This window comes from Cyprinodon variegatus, unplaced genomic scaffold (assembly GCF_000732505.1).
Source record: "Cyprinodon variegatus isolate N-32 unplaced genomic scaffold, C_variegatus-1.0 Scaffold890, whole genome shotgun sequence".
Classification (NCBI taxonomy): domain Eukaryota; kingdom Metazoa; phylum Chordata; class Actinopteri; order Cyprinodontiformes; family Cyprinodontidae; genus Cyprinodon; species Cyprinodon variegatus.
The window spans coordinates 125740-148167 of NW_015151343.1; the positions used below are offsets into that span (position 1 = coordinate 125740).

At 38.4% G+C, this 22428-nt stretch overlaps 1 protein-coding gene across 2 annotated transcripts in view; it reads left to right on the forward strand.

The window, feature by feature from the left end:
- The window catches only part of aes (amino-terminal enhancer of split), a 49453-nt gene extending 28780 nt beyond the window's left edge, over positions 1-20673 (forward strand). The window contains exons 4-7 of one of the 2 annotated variants that reach the window (XM_015397836.1): positions 6682-6726; positions 14202-14264; positions 15052-15126; positions 17296-20673. In XM_015397836.1, coding sequence (XP_015253322.1) covers positions 6682-6726; positions 14202-14264; positions 15052-15126; positions 17296-17523 — 411 coding nt within the window. In that variant the 3' untranslated portion in view covers positions 17524-20673. The remainder of the gene's footprint in view (positions 1-6681; positions 6727-14201; positions 14265-15051; positions 15127-17295) is intronic. The other variant, XM_015397837.1, reaches the window with a different exon arrangement.
- Positions 20674-22428: the final 1755 nt, after the last annotated feature.

Genomic DNA, 22428 nt, shown 5'->3' on the forward strand with positions numbered 1-22428 from the left:
AAAAATGTCTGTGTCAAGCTTACTGCAACACACTGCTGTAGGAGTATAACCAGGAAGTGAGGTAGGAGGGCAAAATGGCTTTAGCGCCACCGCAGCACGGGAGGGAGAATTACTCCCAGGAGCAAATTGATAAAAATAGACAGGAGGAAAAAAAAAAACATGAATCGATTCTCTTGCGGACGTGTCGATGCATCGGATCGTTGGCTGTTGGATCGATGCATCGATACAAAACGATTATTATTTACACCCCTAATTGGCACCCCACTGTCGTCTCACAGACAGTTTTAATACCTCACTTGAACAATCCATAGTGCCAGCATGCTTTAAGTCTGAAGGTCTCAGAAAAGCCTCAGGTCACCTCACTCAATGATTACCAGCCTATCTTACTGACTCCTATCATGAAGTCCTCCCAGCGCCGCGTGTCCCAAGCCTGTAACCTCATTAATGAAACTCTGCATATTTGCAGAGGAATTAAGGAATGGAAATGTTATGAAAGCTGTACAAAACAAAATTTTGTTCTGTGTTAATTGTGTGTATACAAAATTACAATAAAATTTGTCTAAGTCTGTAAGACTCAAAGCGGGTGAAAAGTGGGTGCTAAGAATGAAGCTTGTGAAGAAACCTATTTGGGTCAAAAACAAAACAACTTGCCAAATTATGGACCCAGCTTTACCACTTAGCTCTACAGACACAGCCCCTCCTTTCCTTCATTATGGTTTACCTGGTAGCTGATGTTACTTTCACATGAAACATTTGGACTGCTTTTTTACAATCCCAGAGCAGCCTTTCTGAAATGGATCATACCATGTGAACCCATCCCGGACCCTGAAACAGAACAAAGAACAGTAACCTGGCCCAGTTAGAAATATTGATCTCACTATGGTTTATCTTGACCCTGGAGCAGTTGGCTTGCAGTGAATATGTGTGCTGGGTCATTGCAGCAAAAGTTAGCAAAGAGAATGTGAAGAAATAGCAGTACATTTGAGAAGAAGAGCATCGCCCCTGGAAAAGATATGTCTAACTTTTGCAATATTCTGAGATTAAAGACGACATTCTAAAAACCGTCTCCAGGGATGAAATGGTTTGAAAAGGTCTCGCTGGGCTATATGAAATAATGAAGAGGTGGAGGCACACAAATAAATTTGAAGACAGAGATGGAAACAGAAATGCCATGAGACAGACTTTTTCCTTTTTCTTTGAGCTTTGTGCAACACTGGAGCAATACTGCCCTAGAAACATTGTTTTGTAACTGCATGACAATGTTAGGCCGGGTCTGAACATCTCTGTTTAGCAGCAAACTGCTCTGAAGATTTGACTTTTCTCACTCTTACCAATCCCTGGAAAAAACCAGGAGTGTTAATTGCCCTGAGAATCAAAGCAGTTGTTCTTGTTTATCTAATATTTAATATGCAAGTTTACCATCGAACAATCTTTGCAAATTTTTTAGTCAAAATACAGAAGCTTGTTTTAGAGGGAATTGTCTAAGGATGTTGATGAGCCCTGATATTAGCTAAAGTTGGCTGATGCTACTTATGGTTTTAAGCCTCCCATAGTCTAAATCTTAGATGATTGAGGTATTTCAAAGGCATTTTAACGCTTCAGTTTCTTCAAAAGTTAGGTGAGGATAAGCTATCATCTGTTTACATGTGTGAAATTTTCTCCCCTTCTGGTTGAACATAAACAAAATGTTGGGGGGAAAAAGGAGAAAATGAAAAGGCTGAAATGTTAAGCCTTTCAACTCCAACCTGGCCATGCAATGAATAATTTTACTTAATGTATTATTTATTAGTAGTTATGCTAATAATGGCAAAAAATCATTGTCTTGAGATATTTCTATAGCTTAAACAGACTTCATTTCAGCAGTAGAAACATCTCAAGGATGACCAGTGGAAACAGACACTTTAGCACATCACCCTAAGTATAATTTCACAGGTTCTTAATCTTATTAAATCTACAACAATCTCAAAACTTTCCCCCCCCACATTTTTATAAAGTGGTATTTTGTGTAGAATTTTTGAAAATTATTTGATTTAACACCATTTGGAATAAAGCTGTTCTTGTGTAAGACTTCCTTAAGGGGACTTAAAACAGGCTGAACACTAGGGGTGAGTATTGGCATGTGTGTTGCGATACAATACATGTAACAATACTTGGGTCACAATACGATATCATGATATTGCAATATCGCTGTATATTTATTGCAATATTTTCCCCAACTATCAAAATGAAATGTATTGATGGAAAAAAAGCAAGTTTTGGAAAATGGAGCTGCCCAGCAAAACAAAAGGGCTCTAAGGAACTATCTACTCTTAGAGGTGGTGCAGGGTAGGTGCAGAGGTAGCCCATTTTCCCCTCATTGATTTTAGGTAAATATTTTTTTAATCGATATTAGGAACTGAAAGTTCAATAATATATTGGGCAACTGAAAATCACAATATATCGCCAAATTGACCCCCCCCCCACTAAGCAGTATGGTTGAAATATTTTTAGTTGACTTAAAATTTGAACTTTTTGAAACCTTGGTTTACCTGCTTCAAACTCCTTCCAGTTGGAGCCAATCACTTTACCACATAATGGCTTAGATTATAGATGGGAAATAATTTTCCTTGGTCTAGACTTCAATTATTAAATAGTATCAATCATTGATTTTCTGGTTCACTAGTATCCCTTGCTTTGGCAACTGCTGATGGCCGTCTTTCCATTTAGGAACGACTTTTCACTAGAGCTGCAGCATATATTCCTGTTTTTACAGACACGGGTTAGACTTTTCCAAATTAGCATATTTTCACTGTATTTATCCCTTTACCAAACATCCAATACCAAGTGTTCACTTATAGCCTTATACTGTTTCCACCGCTCTGTGGAAGACTGTTGGAATGAAATAATCACTTCTATTTACGTCACTGGTCAGTGCTTGTAATTTTCAGGGTAAAATGTGTATCTAATTGAGGGTTAGTCATTTCTCATCAAATCCTTTCATTTCCCCTGAGTACATCTCCTCCCGTCTTTGTCTCGCCGCACACACACCCAGACACAAACAGGTTTACTCACAAACCGAGATGTGCTTGCTTGCTCTCTGCTCCACCTCCGGGCTAATCTCATTGTTGCTAGCCATAGCTGTGTTGCCATCTGATGTTTTGCCTCTAATTGATCCTCCGACTAGCTTTAATCTTGTCTAATCTTTGCTGCTGCGCTGATCCCTCCATCATCAGCAGGCCAACAGAGACACAAAATGCAGATGCATTTGCTGTGTCTCTTAAGCACACATGAGTACATACAGTTTATTGCACAGTACTCATTATCAGTCTTCCATACAGCACATAGCCACAAAAAAGATGGTTTGTGTATTCTGTTCTACCTTGTACGATCAGTAATTATTGGTCATTTATTATTGATGAAACATTTTCAGCCTTTAGACAGCTTAAATGTGACTTCAGCCAAACCGAAGAAAATTACCCTGACTTTTCTTCTTTTTCTTTTTTACTCTGGATTAAAATTATGCTTAAAAGCCCATTTATGCTTTGTATGCATAGCCTCTGCCACCATCAAATCTGAATCTGTGCACGTAAAATCTTTACTTACTTTATACTTTATTGATCCCAAAGTTAATTTAAATGGGAAAGTAACATATGTGCTTTTTTTTTACTAGTTGAACATGTTGACCACTGTAAACAGGTAGGGAGGGAGTGGATGGGACGCACGCACGCTCCCACTTTGTGGAATCCAAGAGCTATGGCTGGATAACGTTTGCTTCCTGCAGCATTTCTGTCTTTGCAGGATCTAAAACGTTTATCTTGCTTTGGGGATGGATCAGAACTTTAAACAGAACGTGTTGTTGGTTAAGACAGTTTTTGGATACAGATCTGTCCTGAACCATCTTCCTAATTCCTAGCTCCAACTGTTTATATAGAAATGAAACTGGAAATGCAATATTTCAGAATGCCACCCAAACACCCCTTCAATCCATCAGTGGCAGGCCCATTCTTGTATCCCCAAGGCGACCTCCCCTCTCCTCCTCTAATAGCATATCAGGTTGCCCCACTCCCCCATCCAATGGCAGCACCTCCATTTCCCCAGTGCTGTAATTACTTTAGGGAGCTTCCGCGTGGGCAGCTACGCAGAATACAGTGTGTCTCTGTGTGGGTGTGTATTGAGATCAGTGTGTGTGTACTTGCATTGGTACACAAGACCCTGTCAGCATGAGATTGCACAGAAAACGACAATGGTGCACGTGTGAAAGGGCAATTGAGGTACATCAGTGTGTGTGTGTCTGCATGAGAGAAGGAAGTGTGTTGTTTGTTTTCCAGTGACATAAGCAGACCCCTGCAGACAGAGTGGGTGATTAACAGGGTTGACGCCTGGAAGGTGGCCCTCTCATTAACACTGAACGCACATACAGTTTCACACAAAAGAGGCTCTTTTTCTGCTGCCTGCTTTTGTTTCTCAACTCCTTTTTTCTCCTCTAAATATGCTTGTAGTATTTAATTTTTTTATGTTGAACATAAAGATTTGAAACAAGTCCTGTTCTGTATAGAACCTTTTATGGTGACATATCTTTTGATTATATATTTTCTGTATAATGATGTATGTTACGTATTTTACAGTGATGTCATTCCTGTCAGGATTTTGATTCCCTTGGCAATACTATCAAGAGATGTGTATGAAAAAATAAAACTGTTTTAAAAATAGCTTGGTGTATGGATATGTAATACATATTTGAATAATACCAAGAATTTTAATTTGTATAAAAATACATGGTAAAATTTTTTCTGTGAAGGAATACATTTGGATACTCCAAATTTTTCCCAACTTAAAGCGTCTGAAACTGCAAATCGGTACATCACATCTGCTGCCTTGTTTAGAACATTGTTACACAGCCACATTGAAGATGTTAAGTCTTTCCACAGACCTGAAGAAACAAAGCTGTAGTAGCTTTAAAGATATCTCAAAATAATTCCTAAGTGCAGTACAGGTGTTCGGGTGAAGGATATTCAAAACAGCTGCCAACATACCCATCCTGCTTCCAAAGCAGCTTTAACCTAAAAGTAGACTCAAAAATGTAAATAAAAAAGGTCTCCAAAAACACAAAATTATCATCAAAACTAAACCGATGGACCATCGTCATACTTGTCCTCTTGAGATGCTGTGGAGTGGTGATGTTATTGGCTATGAAATAGCTGCATGAATACTCCAATTGAGGTTATTTCAACCAAAGGCACCAACATTAGGTATTATATTTAAGAATATGAATACAGACTTTCTTTTCTGCAAGTTTTTTCCCCCAGAAAAACTGGTACAAGCATGCATATCCTTTATGGCATTCTTATAACCTAACATACCAAATGTGCCAGTACAACCATTAGCCTATTTCACTGCCACTCTAAAGCCTGGGGATTTTAAAGCCTTGGTAGCATTTCCATGCTGAATGCGCGAGATGGAGGTAGGAAAGATAGGTAGAGGTAATCTGTGCTCGTAGCTCTGCTTCAGCAGCAGGATACAGTTGATTTTCATTTGACGGTGTGATTACCGATTGGAAGGTGTTTGTGAGAGTCCCTCATTACCCCCTGTATATTACACTACACAGGATACACCATGAAGCTCTAATTGGGCTCAATCCCCCCCCCCCCAAAAAAAACAACTATTTCACACGACTATGAAATCCTCCCAAAAAAGGCAAAGAAATCGAAGTGTATGCCCACTTTAAAGCGTTCAAAAGGTATGTGTTATAAAGTTTTAGGTTAATGTAGGTATTATAAACTTATTTGCCATAGAAAATATATCTTGGTAATGACCTGACAAAGTACTTTCACTTCTTATTGTAGAAACAAAGGTAAATTTATCTTAATCCTTAGACTGAGTTTTTGGTCTGAATCTATTTTCCCTTTATATACATGTGTATAAATATACATAGTTTCCCTTAGTTTTCACATTTGCATGCTGACAACATGCATGTGGAGATTACGAGTTGGGTGTCTATTGGCTTGTGGGGATTCTTCTGCAACTTCTAGTGAATATGAATATATGCTTAAAATTATAAAGTCAAGATATTCATTGCTTTTACATGTGGATTTACTTGATTAAATGACATTTTGACTGAACAGGTTTTTTGATTGAGCTGAGATTTAACTTATAATAAAAAAGATAACTAATAAAATAAATAACTGTGTTAATCTGTTCTTATTGGTTATTTCAAAAGGAAGCATGCAGTCATAATGTGTTGCCAGATGCTGTCAGACTTTTTAAGCTTAGGGATGGAAGGAGGAGGTAAAGGGAGAACTAGTTGCTTATTACCTCCACCACTTATTACCACCACCTGTTGGACTGAAGGTGTAGTGCAGTTTCTCTAAGGCTTACTTTAAGGTATTAGAAAATTATGCTGAAGAATTAGAAGGCATTTCCATTACTTGGGAAATAGAAATCCTGTGACTTTAAATCCCGGGGCTCTCCTTGGAAGAGGGGCTATTATGGATATTATTAATTATAACAACTGCTCTGCAGTTTAAACTTTAAACATGTTCACTGTCAATGCCTATCAGCCTAATTTATTTGAGCACTTAGTTGTTGCATCAAATTGTTTTTAAACTCCAGAAACTATAGCTTGATGTGCTCAAAAGATTACCTGATTATTGCTTGTGAACTTCATAGCTTTTTCCTTTTTTTTATTTCTCATTTCCTCTTTAGTACTACGAGATGTCCTATGGGCTCAATATTGAGATGCACAAACAGGTGAGTTTATTTTGAATTTAACTGTGCTTTTGCATTAAAGTTGTGGCTATGGTGTTACAGAATGACTTGCTTTCCTTGTACCTGGTATGAGTGTCCACACCTTTTAAAACTGTGGATGAAGCCTGATTTAGGCTGGAAGGAAAAAGAAGATGATGTTCATGCATCGGTTTATTCGGCCCCAACTGGAGGAGTAATTTATGCTCAACCTGTAGGTGGGAGTGAGTGATGGGCCTCCAAAGGGCCAGCCCTTATCAGTGACCTCGTCTCCAGCTGCACACACAAACACAAACAGACACAATCCCTATGACTGATTGAGCACACTGACAAGCTTATTGGCAGAATCCAGCACGTTTTGACAAATGGACTCACACACACGGAGAAAGTAGCAGCTTCCATGATTTAAAGAGCTTCACATTTATGCATCTTCACAAACTCAGATGCTGGAAGCCTAAGATGGAAACTGGTGCATGCTGGTCTCATACACACCCATGCACACTAGCAAGCAGAGCTGTGTCCAATGTCTTGGCTAGAATTCACAAGCACAAGTTGGGTCAAGCTTTTCTTGTGTGTTTGTGCATGTGTCCATTAGTCACTTTGTGCATGTGAAATTGTCTATTTGTTCTTGTGGTTTTGCATTGGCTATCTCTAAATTAAAATTTTAAATGGATGTGTGGGATGTTGCTACAAGTACAAGTTTTAGCTTGCATGCGTGTTTTTGAAAGGGTGTCCTCTTTAATCGGTGCTTCAATTTATGTGTATTTCTGGCACGTGTTCAAAAATATCTGAGTGTTATTGTGTATGTGTTTCCCTGTTTAGGTGTGTGTCTGTGTGCGTAGTTTCTTTGTGCCCAGTGAGAGTGGGTGCAGCGAATGGCTAGTTCCATTAGAGCGTTGAAATTGAAGGGGATGTGTGGAAACGAGTGTCGAGGAGCATTCATGTCTGGGCCTATTGTGCAGAGCCAGTCTCCCCTCTCTCCTCCTCCTCATTCTCCTCTCTCCACCTCCATCTCTATTTCTCTCCTTTTCTTTCTTTCTCATACATTGTGCGTTGTCTGGAGTTGCGCCCTCTCAATCACTTCTCAATTCAAAATATGCCTCTCCAGACTTTTTGCTTTTTTTGCTCTGTTTCCTTTGAACATTTTCTTTTTGGAGAGAATAGGTCGAGTTGAGCTAGAAATTAAACTGGAACTTTGATAGAAATCTTTCTCTGCCTGTGTTTCTTTTTTCCATTTCAATGAATGAGACAGACATTTATTTTATTATATTTGATTGTTCCAGGGTTTAGACTAGAGATGCACTGATCCGATACTCAGTAATGACTGCGATATTGACTAATTAGCTGAATCGGATATCACATGAATTACACTGAACCAGCTTTTCAAAAATATGTATATATATATATTTTTTGTCTTTTTGTTAATATCATACGCGGCAATAAAATTTAAGTGTTTTTGTTTACTACAATTTGATGTTGACGTCAGCAGTGCTCTGCGCCGTCATCACGCACAGCAGCTGGTGATTTTAAAGAAACACAGCAACATGGTGCAAGCACCAGACCAGGTCTGCTCTTTTGTTACAGTTCAAGCACAAAAATAGAGAAGGTTGTGATAAAGATAAATAAATTCAAAACCTGAAACTTACATTAACACCTTCAAAAGCACCATCCGAAATAGCATCCCAAGCTTGGAGTGTAGCCGGCTACTATAACAAAGCAGATAACTTTGGTGGAAGCATTGCACAGATGGGAGAAGCTGCTGACCGGCTGCATTTAGGGAACAGACATAACAGAGAAGGTTATGAGGTTTATTTTGGATTTGCAGCAATTCTCTGTTGTTGATACTAAAGGATTCTATTGCCTACTTGAACATCTTGAACCAAGACACAGCTAACCATCTCTAAAATATTTTTTCTGAGACCGCTCTGCCCTGAACTGTACAATAAAGTTGCAACGTATATCGAAGAGAAGGGTGTGCAGGGTTCCCGCGGGTCCTTAAAAAGTCTTAAAAGGCATTGAATTCTTCAAAATAAAATGAAGGCCTTAATTGGTATTAAAATGTCTTAAATTAGTCTTTCGTTGGTCTTAATTTTTAAAACATAAATAGGATTATTTTTATTACGATTTATTTTTGTAATCAAAAAAAAAAAAAAAAAAATGGTTTGCCATTATTGGTTTCGCCCCGATAGCGGAACCAATAAAAGTGTTGCTGCAGCCGGGACATTTGGTAGATGCGCTATTTACTTTTTGTCTGGAAAATATGAGCAAGTGTACATGTAACGAAAATTGGCTCCAGCCAAGAGTTTTCTCCATGGCTAAAACCGGGGAACATACATGAGGCACAGTGTATTTTGTCCAAGAAGCGATTCAAGCTCGGAACGATGGGAATTAAGGCAGTGGAGTCGCACATGCGAAGCGCGAAACTCAAAGCGTCAAAATGGAGTTACTGAGAAACAGCCGGTATTTCTCGGTTTTGTTCCACCCTTGTCTCTGCAACGCCTACACTTATCACCAAATCAAACATACTAAGAAAACGATGCAAGGAAAAATAGCTGCAAAAAAGACTTGGCACTGGTTATGTTGTGGCTTTAAAACTGATTCGTTTGGTTCCCTTCTAAAACAAAGTTTGTGAATTCAGTTAAATAATTGTTAAAATATATCTGTCATTTGTGTGTTTTCAGCTTTCTTCCTGTATGGGAAGCTTTTCAAAATTTGAAACATTGGTGCAGTGGTTTATGTTTAAATAAAGCCTTTGGTTAAGTTGTAGCAAGCGGGTTTTTCTTGTGTTTCTTGTGGATTTGGTCTTAAATTTTTATTTCAAGTGGAATTAAAAAGTCTTAAGTCTTAAAAATTCCTGGATGCATAGTGGGCAGGGTTGTGAGGGCGTGGCAACAAAGCTGCGCGACGCTGGAGAAAACACAACAAGGAAGATGGCAGCAACTATTGAACAGTAGCCTGCACTGCAGCAGCAGCAGCAGCTTTCAATGGAACGCTCCATTGAAAATTAAGTTCTCTTTTCAGTTGCTGATGTTTAATAGAAGTAAGTTTTAAGATCATTTGAGGCGAGACTATTATACTTTAAAGCTTCACCATATTGTCCATTTACCGATTTAATGCATCATTTAAAAAACTATTTCCATAGTTGAGAGGACCGTGGCAACCAGCGGACCTCCGAGGCTAAGGGCAGCCAGGGCGAACCGCAGACTGTCTGCAGCGGTCCTCTCTCAGCATAGTTGTGTATGAAGCACCGCTGGCTCTGATGGCGATTTTTGACTCTGCTTTGGAATCAGTTTTGGAAAGATTAGACTTTGGGTTTTCATTGAAACCTGAGCAGAAAGAGTCTCTACGCTCATTAATTTTTGAGAAGGAAGTATTCAACGTTTTACCGACAGGCTGTTTGTTTATACTCCCCCACCAGCTTTCTGTTGTGCTTACTACGTCACAGTCAATTAGTTGCACTTATTGGTCAGAGCGTTGGCCAATAGGCACAGACAGCGGTTTGAAAAACAACAGGTTGTTCTCATCAACAATCTTCCAATGTCTCATTCATTGGGGCCAGACTAAATTACACATTTAATCTCACATTTAGTCTGGTTTATCAGGCTAACCTTGGAGATTATTTTGGCTGCTATAAAGGAAAAGCTTGATCTGTAGCTAATTTCATTGACAAAAGTTCACATAAGGTTTATCATCAGTAACATTAAATAAGCCATGAACACTGTGGGAGTGTGCAGCTTGGGCTGCTTTGCTTCATACCCTGCAGCCAGTAGTCGGTGAGGGACTGTCACAGAGTGTGAGTGATACCATTGCGCACGCTGCTGGAAGATTGTGGGACATTTTAAACATTACCCAGTTGCGTATTTATTCCAGCCATCACAGTGCTCAAGCGCATATTGGCTAAGGACATTAGAACAATGAAAACAACCCTACTACAAGCTGTTCACAAACCATCCAGCAGTGTGGAGCCAAACCCCTGTACGCTCTTGCCACATTGCTGGATCCGAGAAATAGACATGTGAGATAGTTAACCGTTATGTTCTGTTTTGGATGATGATGGGGTCCACTATGCTTTACAGTAACTTACATTTTAGTTATTAGTGTGGCTTGTTGCATTTTTGTTTTTTAGTTCATTTGCAGTGGATTTCTAGAAAAGTGCACCCTTTCACTTCTGTTTATCATACTTTATTACACAATTTGTAATTTCTTAAACCTTTCTGCTAGTGGTGAGAACCCAAGATAAGCAGGGAATTACTTAGTTTTCTTACAAATATTGCTGTGATGTCTTGATCTCAGAGGCAGAGCAACATCCTCTGCAACAACAGCAACTCTCCACATTCGGAATTTTACCTGAGTAAGCGTTTAAGAACCATGCAGACTTTGAAATGGTGTAAAGTGGACCTTAAGATTTACTTTGAATGTTTTAAAACATTAAATATTTTCTTTTTTATTGTATAAAACCATGTTGGTAAAGGTCTGCAATACTTATTTGAAGTACAGTACGGTAATGCCTCCTGAAATGCTGTAAATTTAAAAATCTCTTTCATAAAGAATTTAGTGACATGCATCTGTTTTGAATTTAGCTCTGGTATTTAGAATAGCAGAGGAGGGATCATTTTGAGTTTCCATTTTAGAATGATGATGATGAAAATAGATGACTTATCTATTTCCATCTGGCTGGAAGGGGTTCCACATGCTTCAAATATTGAAGGTTTTCTGAAGATGAAACCAGAAAACAGCGGAAGTCTGTTTAGTGTTACAAATGTCATGGCTGTCTTACTCATTTCCTTTAAACACTTTTTAGATCAGCTTCAGCATATTGTTTTTCTCCTCTTCAGCTTCAAAATGACTAAAGATTAAGTCATTTAAAATGACTGAAACCTCAGTGAATGACAGAAGCAGATCCAACAACCGTTACCATGTAAGGAGAAAAATAATTTATGACAAATTGTCCAGTTATGAGTTGCTATAAAACTGCAGAAGACACATTGTTTTATCTTTTCTTATCTCAGAACAAAGCCTTCTCAGTAATTAAATGCTCTAATAGAGCTAAAGGAACACTAAAAAGATGCAATTCAAGAGAAAGCAGCAGTCGGAGAGAAATATATGAAGGAGAGGCCTGAGGGAATCGATGAGGCAAGAAAACAGAAGCATAGCAGGGAAAAAAAAACAACAAAAATCTAGGGAGTACAAAGGGCGCTGAAAAGAGGAAGCTCCGAAGATGGCACAGAGAGAGTCCCGCAGAGACGATTTAAAGAGACGTTTTAGAGATGTGGGGGAGATTGTACGTGTAATGACGAGCGGGATAGGAATCGAGCGCTTGATGGGGAGCTGTGCTCTGCATGCCTAATGATTGCTAGGAGGCCCCCATCTCTCCTCATCCCGCTATGAATTAAGCTCTAACACAATTACTGCTGCTTTGCATATCTCAGACGGATTGGGTGATTACCAACCAAACGTGATAATAAACCTTCATTGAAGAAGGATGGGGGGATGTGCTGGAGGTGAAAGGGTCGGTGTGTGCCTGCGTCTGCGAATGTTATTTTGTGTTCATGTGTCTAATTGCCCACATTTCCAAGAGTTCTGAGGAGAGGCTTGAGTACATGCAATTTAATTAATGAGGTGAATGAATGGATTTAGACATGTCTTCTGTATTCGTAGATGTGAGATGCTGTGGATATTTCTCCATGTTTGGGAAGATCATGTCAAATGTTTCCTGTGTGTCCGTCTTTACTCTGAAGCAATTTCCATTTAATCAGGAGAAGAAATGATTGATTGCTGGTATTTTTTGTTTTACTGTGTTCAACACGCAGGATCAAGACAGCTAAAAGTCACTCACAATCAAGTAATCAAGTATTTGGACAATATTGCAAAAATATATGAATTTTCTTTAGAGAAAATTTAAATTTCTTTAGACTTAATTCCACAGGTGTACCTAAATATGAATTTCACTTAAAAATAGGGATTGCCTTCAGCTGCTGTTTCATAGTTTCTTGATTTTTAATCTGCAGCATGTTTATGGCGTTCTAATTGGTTGGACGGATGGCTTAACAAACCCTTTTCCCCCTGATTTTCCCTAATCTCCGCAGTTCTACAATTACTATTCAGCATGTTTTAGGACATTATTCCTACTGTGACTTGGTCCTATCAGTTTTTAGGGCTTTTTAATGACAGTATAAAGAGTTGTGCAAATAGGGAAGTTAATGTCTTTAAAAACTGCGGCCTTCATGCTCCTTGATAGTCTATATATCAGCTTGATTTCAATGTCACTGACAGCTTCAGCATAACCAGTGTTTATGCTAAAATATGCTGGACAGAGCCCTGGGGCAGGAGCCTAGATGTCAGTCAAAGGGCTGATATGTGTACAAAGCGTAGCAGGCTACATTTTTGCGTAGAGAGGACAATTTTGAATGTAGCTTCCCTCTATGCTAAGATACACTGGTGAGAAACCTGACTGGCAGCTCCCTGCAGTTCTCAGTGTCCCACTTCTTCCTAGCTGATGTCCTCTGAGCTCACCTCTGTGCTTCCTTGTTTTACCACCAAGTCTCTCTGTCAACTTTCCTTCTAGAAAATATATATGGAGAACTCTCCTTTCTTTCTCCCTAATGTGTTAACTATAGTTGTCCAGTCATGGAGGTGCATCGTTGCCACCCAGATTCTGTCTCGACTCTTCTCTGGAAGTCACAGTTTTCCTCCTCTTTCAGATTCCACTACTTTGTCCTCTGGTCTGCCTTTGTCCTCTTAACTTCTATTGGCCATTTTAAAACCACTCTCTGCTTCTTTATGTGCTCTAAACCTGAAGGCATGTTAAAGGTCTTTTGTTGTTTTGCTTTCTGTTCTACCCTATTTCTGTTTAGTTTTGTAGTTTATCCAGGCTTTTAGCCAAGAGTCCTTTAGTGCATGTGTATCTATGTTACCATTGAAGTAAGATTTATGTCTGACCTAGCAGAGTACTGAAACACCTATAAGGAACCAAAAATCCACCTTTGGTTATGACAGTGATGGTAAACTAGCATGAGCAAGAAGTAGGAACTGAAATTAAAGCAGATAAAGGGGAAGTAATCTCCCTAGTTTGCTTGTGTCTGCTTTGAATGTCATGGTGTCAAAATACCATCAACAAAAACTCAGGTAACTAAAGAGAAGCCCGTTTTATAGTTGTTGAGCCCTTCCTCACCTAGAAGCACCCTAATTTAAAGCGGATGGATGGATGGATGGATGGATGGATGGATGGATGGATGGATGGATGGATGGATGGTGAAACACTGATTGTGATTCTGTGTTCATCATCATGGAGGACTAATGGGTCTAATTGGACTGGATTTATCTAGAACTTGCACCAGCAACAATCCAGAGTCTAAATTTGCCATTTATATTGAAACTTTAGGCAGATGTGAAGCAATTGGTCTTAACATGCAGCTGGAATCTTCATAGATTTTTATGCTTCTGCAAAAAGACAATAATAATCTTCCTTTTTTCCTCTCCAGGCTGAAATAGTAAAGAGACTGAATGGGATCTGTGCACAAGTCCTCCCCTACCTGTCTCAGGAGGTAAGCAGCATCTCTCTATCACACTCACACACCTCACCAACACACGGAGACAGTCATCAGCAGCCCTCTGACCCACTGAAATATTCCTTACATCCTGGAATGAGATCACCCTCATCCCCGCCTCATTACCTCCCCACCTCTGCGACCCCTCACTCAGCATCCCACTTTTCTCCTCCCGTCATTCATCATCTTTGGCTGCCTGTGTTCACTTCCACCTCACACTCCCTCTCAGCCTGCCCTAGCCTCCTCACCTCGGCTCTCCCCTGCCATATTTAATCTGTAACCTTCCTCCCAGTCCTCCCTTCCCTAACCTTATTTTTAACCCCCCCTCCACTTCTCGACTTTCCTCCATTCCTCCGCTGTCTGCCCCCCTTCTCATTCCCCCTCCCCTCCTGTCTTTGTGTGTGTACGTGTCTGTATAATAAATGGTTGTGATTCAGATAAGCCATGCTCTTATCTGCCCACCAGGGGGTTGACCTCCACCTATTATAGCACACCAGTCAACCATTCATTCACCAGTGTCACACTAGGCTTTTTGTGGCTGTGTGCATGTTTGTGTGTGTATATATGGCTGGATGAATAGCTAAATGTCCAGAGGGGGAAGTGCATCACCATGGAGGGTTGTCAGGGAGTCTGTTGGGACAGTTGATATTGATCTCACCTTTTCACCTCTTTCTCCCCCTAAACTGGCCTTCCTGTTGTTCCTCTCTGTCTGTTATTGTCTGTCTTACTTTCTTCGCTCCCCCTCCCGCCCACCCCACCACATCAATACAAACTCTGTCTGCAGCACCAGCAGCAGGTCCTGGCAGCCATAGAGCGGGCCAAGCAGGTCACCCCTCCAGAGATGAACTCCATCATTAGGGTAAGGCGCTCCAGTCGCTCAGTCCCACTCAGGAGTGGGATTCTGACTAGAGAAGTGTAAATGATTATTGATTTTCCTTGTGTCTATTGCCCTTTTATTTGATCACATTTTTCTATTATTCAAAAAATAAATAAATAAATAAATGTATACTCTTTCCAACTCAGCAGCATGATAATAAATGCTAGAAGTGCTTAGCCTCTTAGCTTCTAGTTAACAGCTGCATTCTGAACATAGACTTAGAGCTTGGAAGGTTGCTGTAAAGTTGTTAGTATTTTTTTATGACTTTTTATTCAATAAAAAAAAAAAAAAAGTATGAATCCCAAAGAGATAAGTGTTGCAGTAACTCATGGGCATCTTTTCAATAAGTTGTTATAGGTGTTGATAGCTGTAGGCAGGAAGGGTCTCCTGTAACAGTCTGTCTTGCACCACATCTGGAGAGCCTCTTATTGAAGACACTGTTTTGGTTTAATAATCTTCTTAAGAGGATTTTACCAGGGGGGAATTATATTGTTTATAGTATCTATAGCCCCAGCAGATTTAGGGTAAAAGTAATCATTTTATTTTATTTTTTTTTATTAATGTTAATGTTTTGAATATACCCAGACAGAGGCCTGATTCATCGAGAATATGTGGAGGAAATATTTCAGCAAAGATTAGGAGCTGATCTCCTAGGTAGTCAGAATAGAAGCGGAATCATGCAAAAAAAAACTGCTTAGAATGTTTGATGCTGTAAGGTTAAATATGTTATACAGAAATTTTAAAAAATATATTTTTGACTACTTGGCTGTTTGTATTAAGATATAATGTTAAAAATTGCTGTCTATATACGTTCAGAGTCAACCTGGAATAGACATAATTTCATATAGAAATGTTCCAGGATAATTATATCCTAAAGATATTTCAAACATTTTTTGGACTTCAGCTGAATGTTTGTTCACTTTCTTTCTTGTCTTTCTGAAGATGATGTAGGTGCTTAAAAAAGAAAGTACTAAAGGAGAGCTTCCTTTAAAGCAAAATCTACAGCATAGGAGTCATGTCTGAAAGTCATGTCTTTGACAGTTGGCATGATGCTTCAGTTCACAGTTTTAGTACTTTTAGGTCCATCTGTTGGTGCTAAATCCAATTTCACAGTTTAACTGTTTGGGTTCAGCTGAAGTGAACAAAGTGCCTCAAGATCCCATTTAATGTTTTGTTCTTTGGGAGGTTCTATGTGAACATGGCACAAGTTCATCCTTGCTGTTTGAGATGAATTGTATATATTTAATGATTGATGAGTTGAAATTAATCAGCCTGGTTAATGAACATTCCTTATATTTGGCCAGGTAAATTGCAGGAAAGTGAAAATGCACTTAAATAAAAACTAGAAACTTAAATAAAAACTTCAGAAAGTTTGAAAGATGTTGGTCAAGGCCACTCTGTGATATTTTAATATTGTTTCTTTGTACCAAAATACAATGAAATAAGGAGCACCTAAGACTGTTGTAGATTATTTTACCATTTTAGATGACTTATTAGCATTTAACCCCCCCCAACTGTATGGTGATTATCAGTATGATCCCTCTGCTCAGTAGACTTGCTCAAGAATCGTAACTAGAGCAAAAAGTGCTAAGTTGGAAAAAAGAAAAAAAAAAAAGGATGTGCCTTACAATTAGTGTTTGTTTTCTCTGTTTATGACCTGAACAGTACCTGTTTGCTCAGGACTGCTTGCTGTTTAAAGGCTTCATTTTGTCCTTTTTGAATAAACTAATAGAAGGTAAGTTCACGGCAGTCTCCATATAAACTGGAACTGGACCACAAGAAGCTGATGTTGAAAGTTTAGAGGGAACTGATGAAAAGAGCACACTGAATGTGTCACATGGTCCCGGCCTCTTTAGACTAATTAAAATACACAGGCTTGGAGGTTTGTCTATAAATAAAACTGTGTTAATGGTGTTCTTTTGTTTTCTGTGCCCTGCTGCTACACTTGTTCAGTGTTTTAGATGGTTTTATTAAAAGCTGCTCAGATAACCAGAGGTTATGTTGCATTATATTATAAATCCTAGAATATCAACATGTTACCTCAGGAAATAACAGGATTCTCCATAAGCTTCAGCATGAATTGTTTTTGGTAGCCAGCATGTTCCTGTTGTTCTGTGTTGGCCCTAACTAGTCTGCTTGTGTTCCTTGCAGCAGCAGCTCCAGGCTCACCAGCTGTCCCAGCTTCAGGGCCTGGCCCTGCCCATGACCCCCCTGCCTCTGGGCCTGAGCCAGCCAACACTCCCAGCCGTCACCACTTCCTCCGGTCTCTTCTCACTGTCTTCTCTGCTGGCCTCCCAGGCCCAGCTGGCCAAGGAGGAGAAGGCTTCTCGTGACGGCGTAGACAGCCACCGTGAGGAGGACGGCGACAAGTCTGATTAGATTCTGTCTCCATCCAGCTCTTTTATCACAGAGACATGAATACCTAGATCTGTCCCTGCAGCCCCCCCCCCCTGGTTTCTTCCTTTTTGACCTTACCCAACACAAGGTTCTATCTTTTGAATGCAGTTCCAGCTTTAAAGCCCTAACCTATCCCACTCTGGGAAAAGCTTTGGCACTCATATTACAAAAATAAAAATTACATCAATCGTTACTTTTTAAGTCTTTTTGTTTGTTTAAAGTGCATTTTTCCTTTTCATTTAGGACATACCATCCTTTAGGATTTTGGATCCCTCATTTTTTATTTTTTTTTTCCACTTTCTGGTTGTTTTTTGTTCTACTTTAGTACACTGCATTGTAACCTGTTGCTGCTGCTCTGCACTGGTTCTTGTTTAGCAGATCTTATCCATATGTCCAACTAAATCACTCAGTTAATGTTGAAACAGGGAAGCTGGTAAACACTAGGACTCCCTGATAAACACTAAAACACAAAGTCCAGGCTCTTAAAACAAGATCAACATTATCAATATGATGAAGTGGGTCAATATTATGGAATTTTTAGATTGCATGGATTGGTTCTAAGGTTGATGTGGACTGAGTTTAATTTGATTGTCACAGAAGGGGGTGGGCAGTTTAAAACTACAGTTTAAACCTATATTGCGGCATTTCCTAATATTTGTGTATCGTCCAAAAACCTACTAGCTAATCATTGCTGGTGTTTTGTAATATGTAACTTTTATCTTTTTTTTTTTTTAAGAAAAACTTCCTGCAGTTGTTTTATTTTGTGGTATCCTGATATACGAGAGAACATATAAAAATATCTCTGAACATCTCTTGAACTTCGTTGCGTCTTTCCATGTCACAGCCACATATATCAGTGTATTTTAGTATTTTCAGGGGTAAAAAGAAAAGTATCACATTTGGTTGGTAATCTCCCAGTCCATCTGAGAGATTCAAAGAAGTATGTCACAATTGGTAGAAGAAAAATGTTGCATAACTGGTTTATTTTTTTATTTTTTTCAAATCATCATTTGAAAAGGTATGTATTGTGCCTTTGTGTTCAGCTCTCGTGACACTTAATACCCCCGAATAAAATCCAGTGCACACCTTTTACCTTAAAAAAACAAAAAACACTTGACTGGTAAGCAAAGTCCGCTTGGGTCTTTAAGACTAAGAGATTCTTGGCAAACAAACCAACAGCATCAGAAAGACCAAAGGGTTAAGTAGGAAGTGTTGGGGACCCATTTAATGGTATCAAATTGCTTGGAATAAGATCTTTTATCAGCTGATTTGGTTCTTGATCAACTGATATTAATGAGCTACACACACCACCATGACTGCATTAAGATCAAAAGTGATTTTAGGGAATGGTCAACATGGAGTTAAAGCAGGGATTAGATTATGAAAGCTATAAACACCTTGTAGCACTTTTATGTAAAGTGGTGTTGGTGTCATGCTATGAAATAATATTTTTAGCAGGAATAGTCAAAAATACAAACAGAAGTCCTGCGAACTATAAAGAAAGTTGGCTGAATTCAAATTTGAAGAAACCATTTAAAAATAATGTACCCATTTTCTGGCACATCAGATTTATTCTCCATGTTGCTTTTTTTGCATATCTCATGCTACGATAATTAAAACTGGAACAAAAATACCTAAAACCTCATTTATCTGCTGTCAGCTTCCATCAGAGCAGACCCTGAAGAGGGAGGTTGGTGTGTGTTTGACAGCAGAGGGCAGTCCATGCTAGGTTCAGGCTTTAGTGGGAAACGAGGACAGCAGTAAGCAGGCGGTATCTCATTGGGATAGCTGATTTATTCTAAAGTTTTTAGGTTGGCACTGAACTGAATTTTCATCTCTTTGGTCAGCTCAAACCTTTGGTCTGAAAATCCTTGGTTTGCATATATTTTGTTATAAAATCTACATAAACAATAGACACGTTTACTGACTGTTAATGCAGTCATGATATGAGAAGATAAATATCTTTGGGCTTTTGTCATTTAAAGATATCTTTCAGTAGAAAGCTTTTCATAACATTAAAATATTCTGTTGCAATTTACCAATTTCATTAATATTCTTTATTACAAGCAGTAAAGCCAACCCTTCCTAATCCATCATGTGCATCTGTTGGACAACATTCGGATGGAGACACCTGTCAAAATGATAATTTTTCTGCCATCAACCTATTTAGTTTCTGATTAATCATTTCAGTATTTTTTTCCTGATTGTGACAAAAATGTTTAGGTACACAGATGCAGTAACCTGGTAGAATAAGTGTCCACCCTTCGTTAAAGCATCATTTGAATCCATTCCAGCATTTATTCTTCTTTAAGGGAATGTTTTAGTAAGTCAGATTTAAACACTGTGATATTTGCCTCTACTTTGCTGAAGTTCTTTGGACGATTGGTTGGACCTACTGGGGCGCTGAAGAAAAAGTCCTATTTTATCTTCAGGTTTTGACTTGAAAGTCACTGGTATGTTAAACAGTTCAAAATTTCAATGAGCTTACCTAAGAAAGATTAAAAATACCCAGAGCATGATGCTGCCACCACCTCTGATACACTCTTAGTAAGGTGGTCTTTGGATGATGAAGCAAGATTTCAATTTTTAAGCCAGAATTTTATTTTTGTGGAGAAGTTGAAAGTTTCCAACTTGTCTTTGAGAGTTTCTGTCCATACTTCATGGTGTTTACTTTAGTAACTATATTTCTTAATCACTTGGCGCATGTTGCTGTTGACTTCTTGGAAATCTGACCTGTTCCAGAATACAGAAACAATGTTTGAGATGTATCTGCTGTTTTTGCATGTTTTCTAAAATTGTTGAAGCCTTTCTTTGGTGTACATGTGATGCTATTATGGACTTTTTGTACCATTTCCAACTGATACTTTAACAACATATAGTATTGATCCTTTGCAACCTTTCTAAATTGCAAATCCGGATATTCCAACTAAATGTTTCTTGTCAAAACAAATGGCCTGGAGTTTATGACAGATGTAAATTCAAAAAGACGGAATCCTTATTAGTAGATGTTTTTATCAATGATGTTTTAAGGCAGTGCACAGTCAGACAAGCAGGTTATTTTTATTTAAATAAGGTTTACCCTTATTAAAATATATATTTTTTTTCATTTGAATTGGCAGATTAAAAATGGGTTAATTTTTTTTTAAAAGTCATTTATCATTAATGATTTACATCATTTTTTTTTTTTTTTTTTTAACAAAGTACTGATTTGAGCTCTGCCTGAATGCAGTGTTGGTGTTACAACCTGTTATAGTCATGCACACTCTGCAGTTATGAATCCTTTTTTTTCTCCCAAAGGATTTTTAAGAGTTAAATACCAGCACATTTCATCCACTTCTGAACGATTGCAAAGGCCCTTCACCTTTGCTGGATCCAGTTAATAAAGAGACAAGAATCCCAGTTATTTCAGTTTAGTTTAAGTTCTGCAGAAATGCTTCTTTTTGTTCTCGTAGCTCAATAGCACGAGCAGTTACTATATCTCCACTCTTTGCAGAAGCCACAGGATGGTTTCTGGTAAGATTAGCACATTTTTATAGCTAAAAGTTTTGCTGACAAAAACAGTGACTCTCTTGATGTTTGATGCAGTCGTAACAATGAAAATTTATTATTTACATGAACATGGGAGATTTAAATAAACCCAGCAAAGTCAGAAATGCTTTAAAGGTAAACATTTGATAGGTTAAATCTAACCTGCTTTTGTATATCTATGTATATACATAACACGTTGTGTATAAACAGGTGTACAGATCTGGTAGTCAGTGATAAACCAACTGAAATGGCTTTTCATGCTTGTGAATTAAGCTTGCAGCAAGTTCTCCTCACATGTTGCTTGTATCTAGCTACATCCTGCACTTGTAGTGATGCGCAGATGTTTAGACAGAAAGCGAAACACATCGGTGCATGTCTGCGGGGAACATTGATTTTGTTCTAGTGGAGATACCTTTTTTTTTTTTTTTTTAAGAAACTTTGTGATCAATGCACTTGATTTTTTGTTTCTGTTCATTTTGAATTGTACTCAATATAACCTAGAGGGAGAACTACAAAGCCTGTGTTATAAACAAATGAAACTATGTATTTGTACAAGTAGTTAGAGGTGCTCACCTCTCTATACAGTTATACATAGAAAGCTTTATGTGTATATGGCTGCATCTTCTCTTGTATGTCTTGGATGATACTTGTGGTGTTCAGTTACAAAAGCGATGTGACACCTGAGGGGAAAACTGCAGAACATTCACCTTTTTGACCTCTGTCTACTTTTGTTCATCCTCGGTCTTCCTTTTCCTCCCTGACTTTCTGCCCTCATAGATTGAATCATAGTTTGCATTCTGAGCTCTGTAAATGTCTTTTTTTAAATACTTATTTTGTGTATAATGCAAAACAAAAACTGTGTACTTTGGCAGAAAAAAACATGTTTTGTGTTTGAAAGCTTAGCTTCATTTGAACCAAAAAAAAAAAAGTGCAACAAAAAATTACTATGACTAATATGAGTTGTTCTGCAGTAAGGAAGGACTTCTGGTGCCTTACAAATAAAGTCAATCCAATCATGACAACAAACATCTGTGGTTTTATTTAAGACTGAAAAGACCTTCTATGGATGGATCCAACTCATGATGCCTCCTCATTGATTTCATTTGTTTATGTTTTTTTGAATTGGTGTTATACTTCAGATCATGAAACTTTTAAGCTTTCAGAACAGTCCTCTCTGAAGAAGCAAATGATTTACGATTCTAATGGTTCTGCCAATTAGGGAGATAACTTCCATAAAGTGTTTAAGGTAACTGGTAGTTTCTCTACAATGCTGTGGAGGATTTTACAGAAATATTTTAATTCAGCCATATTGGACTTTCTTAAAGCACAGTCTTTTTTTCAAGGTTATTTCAAAGCATT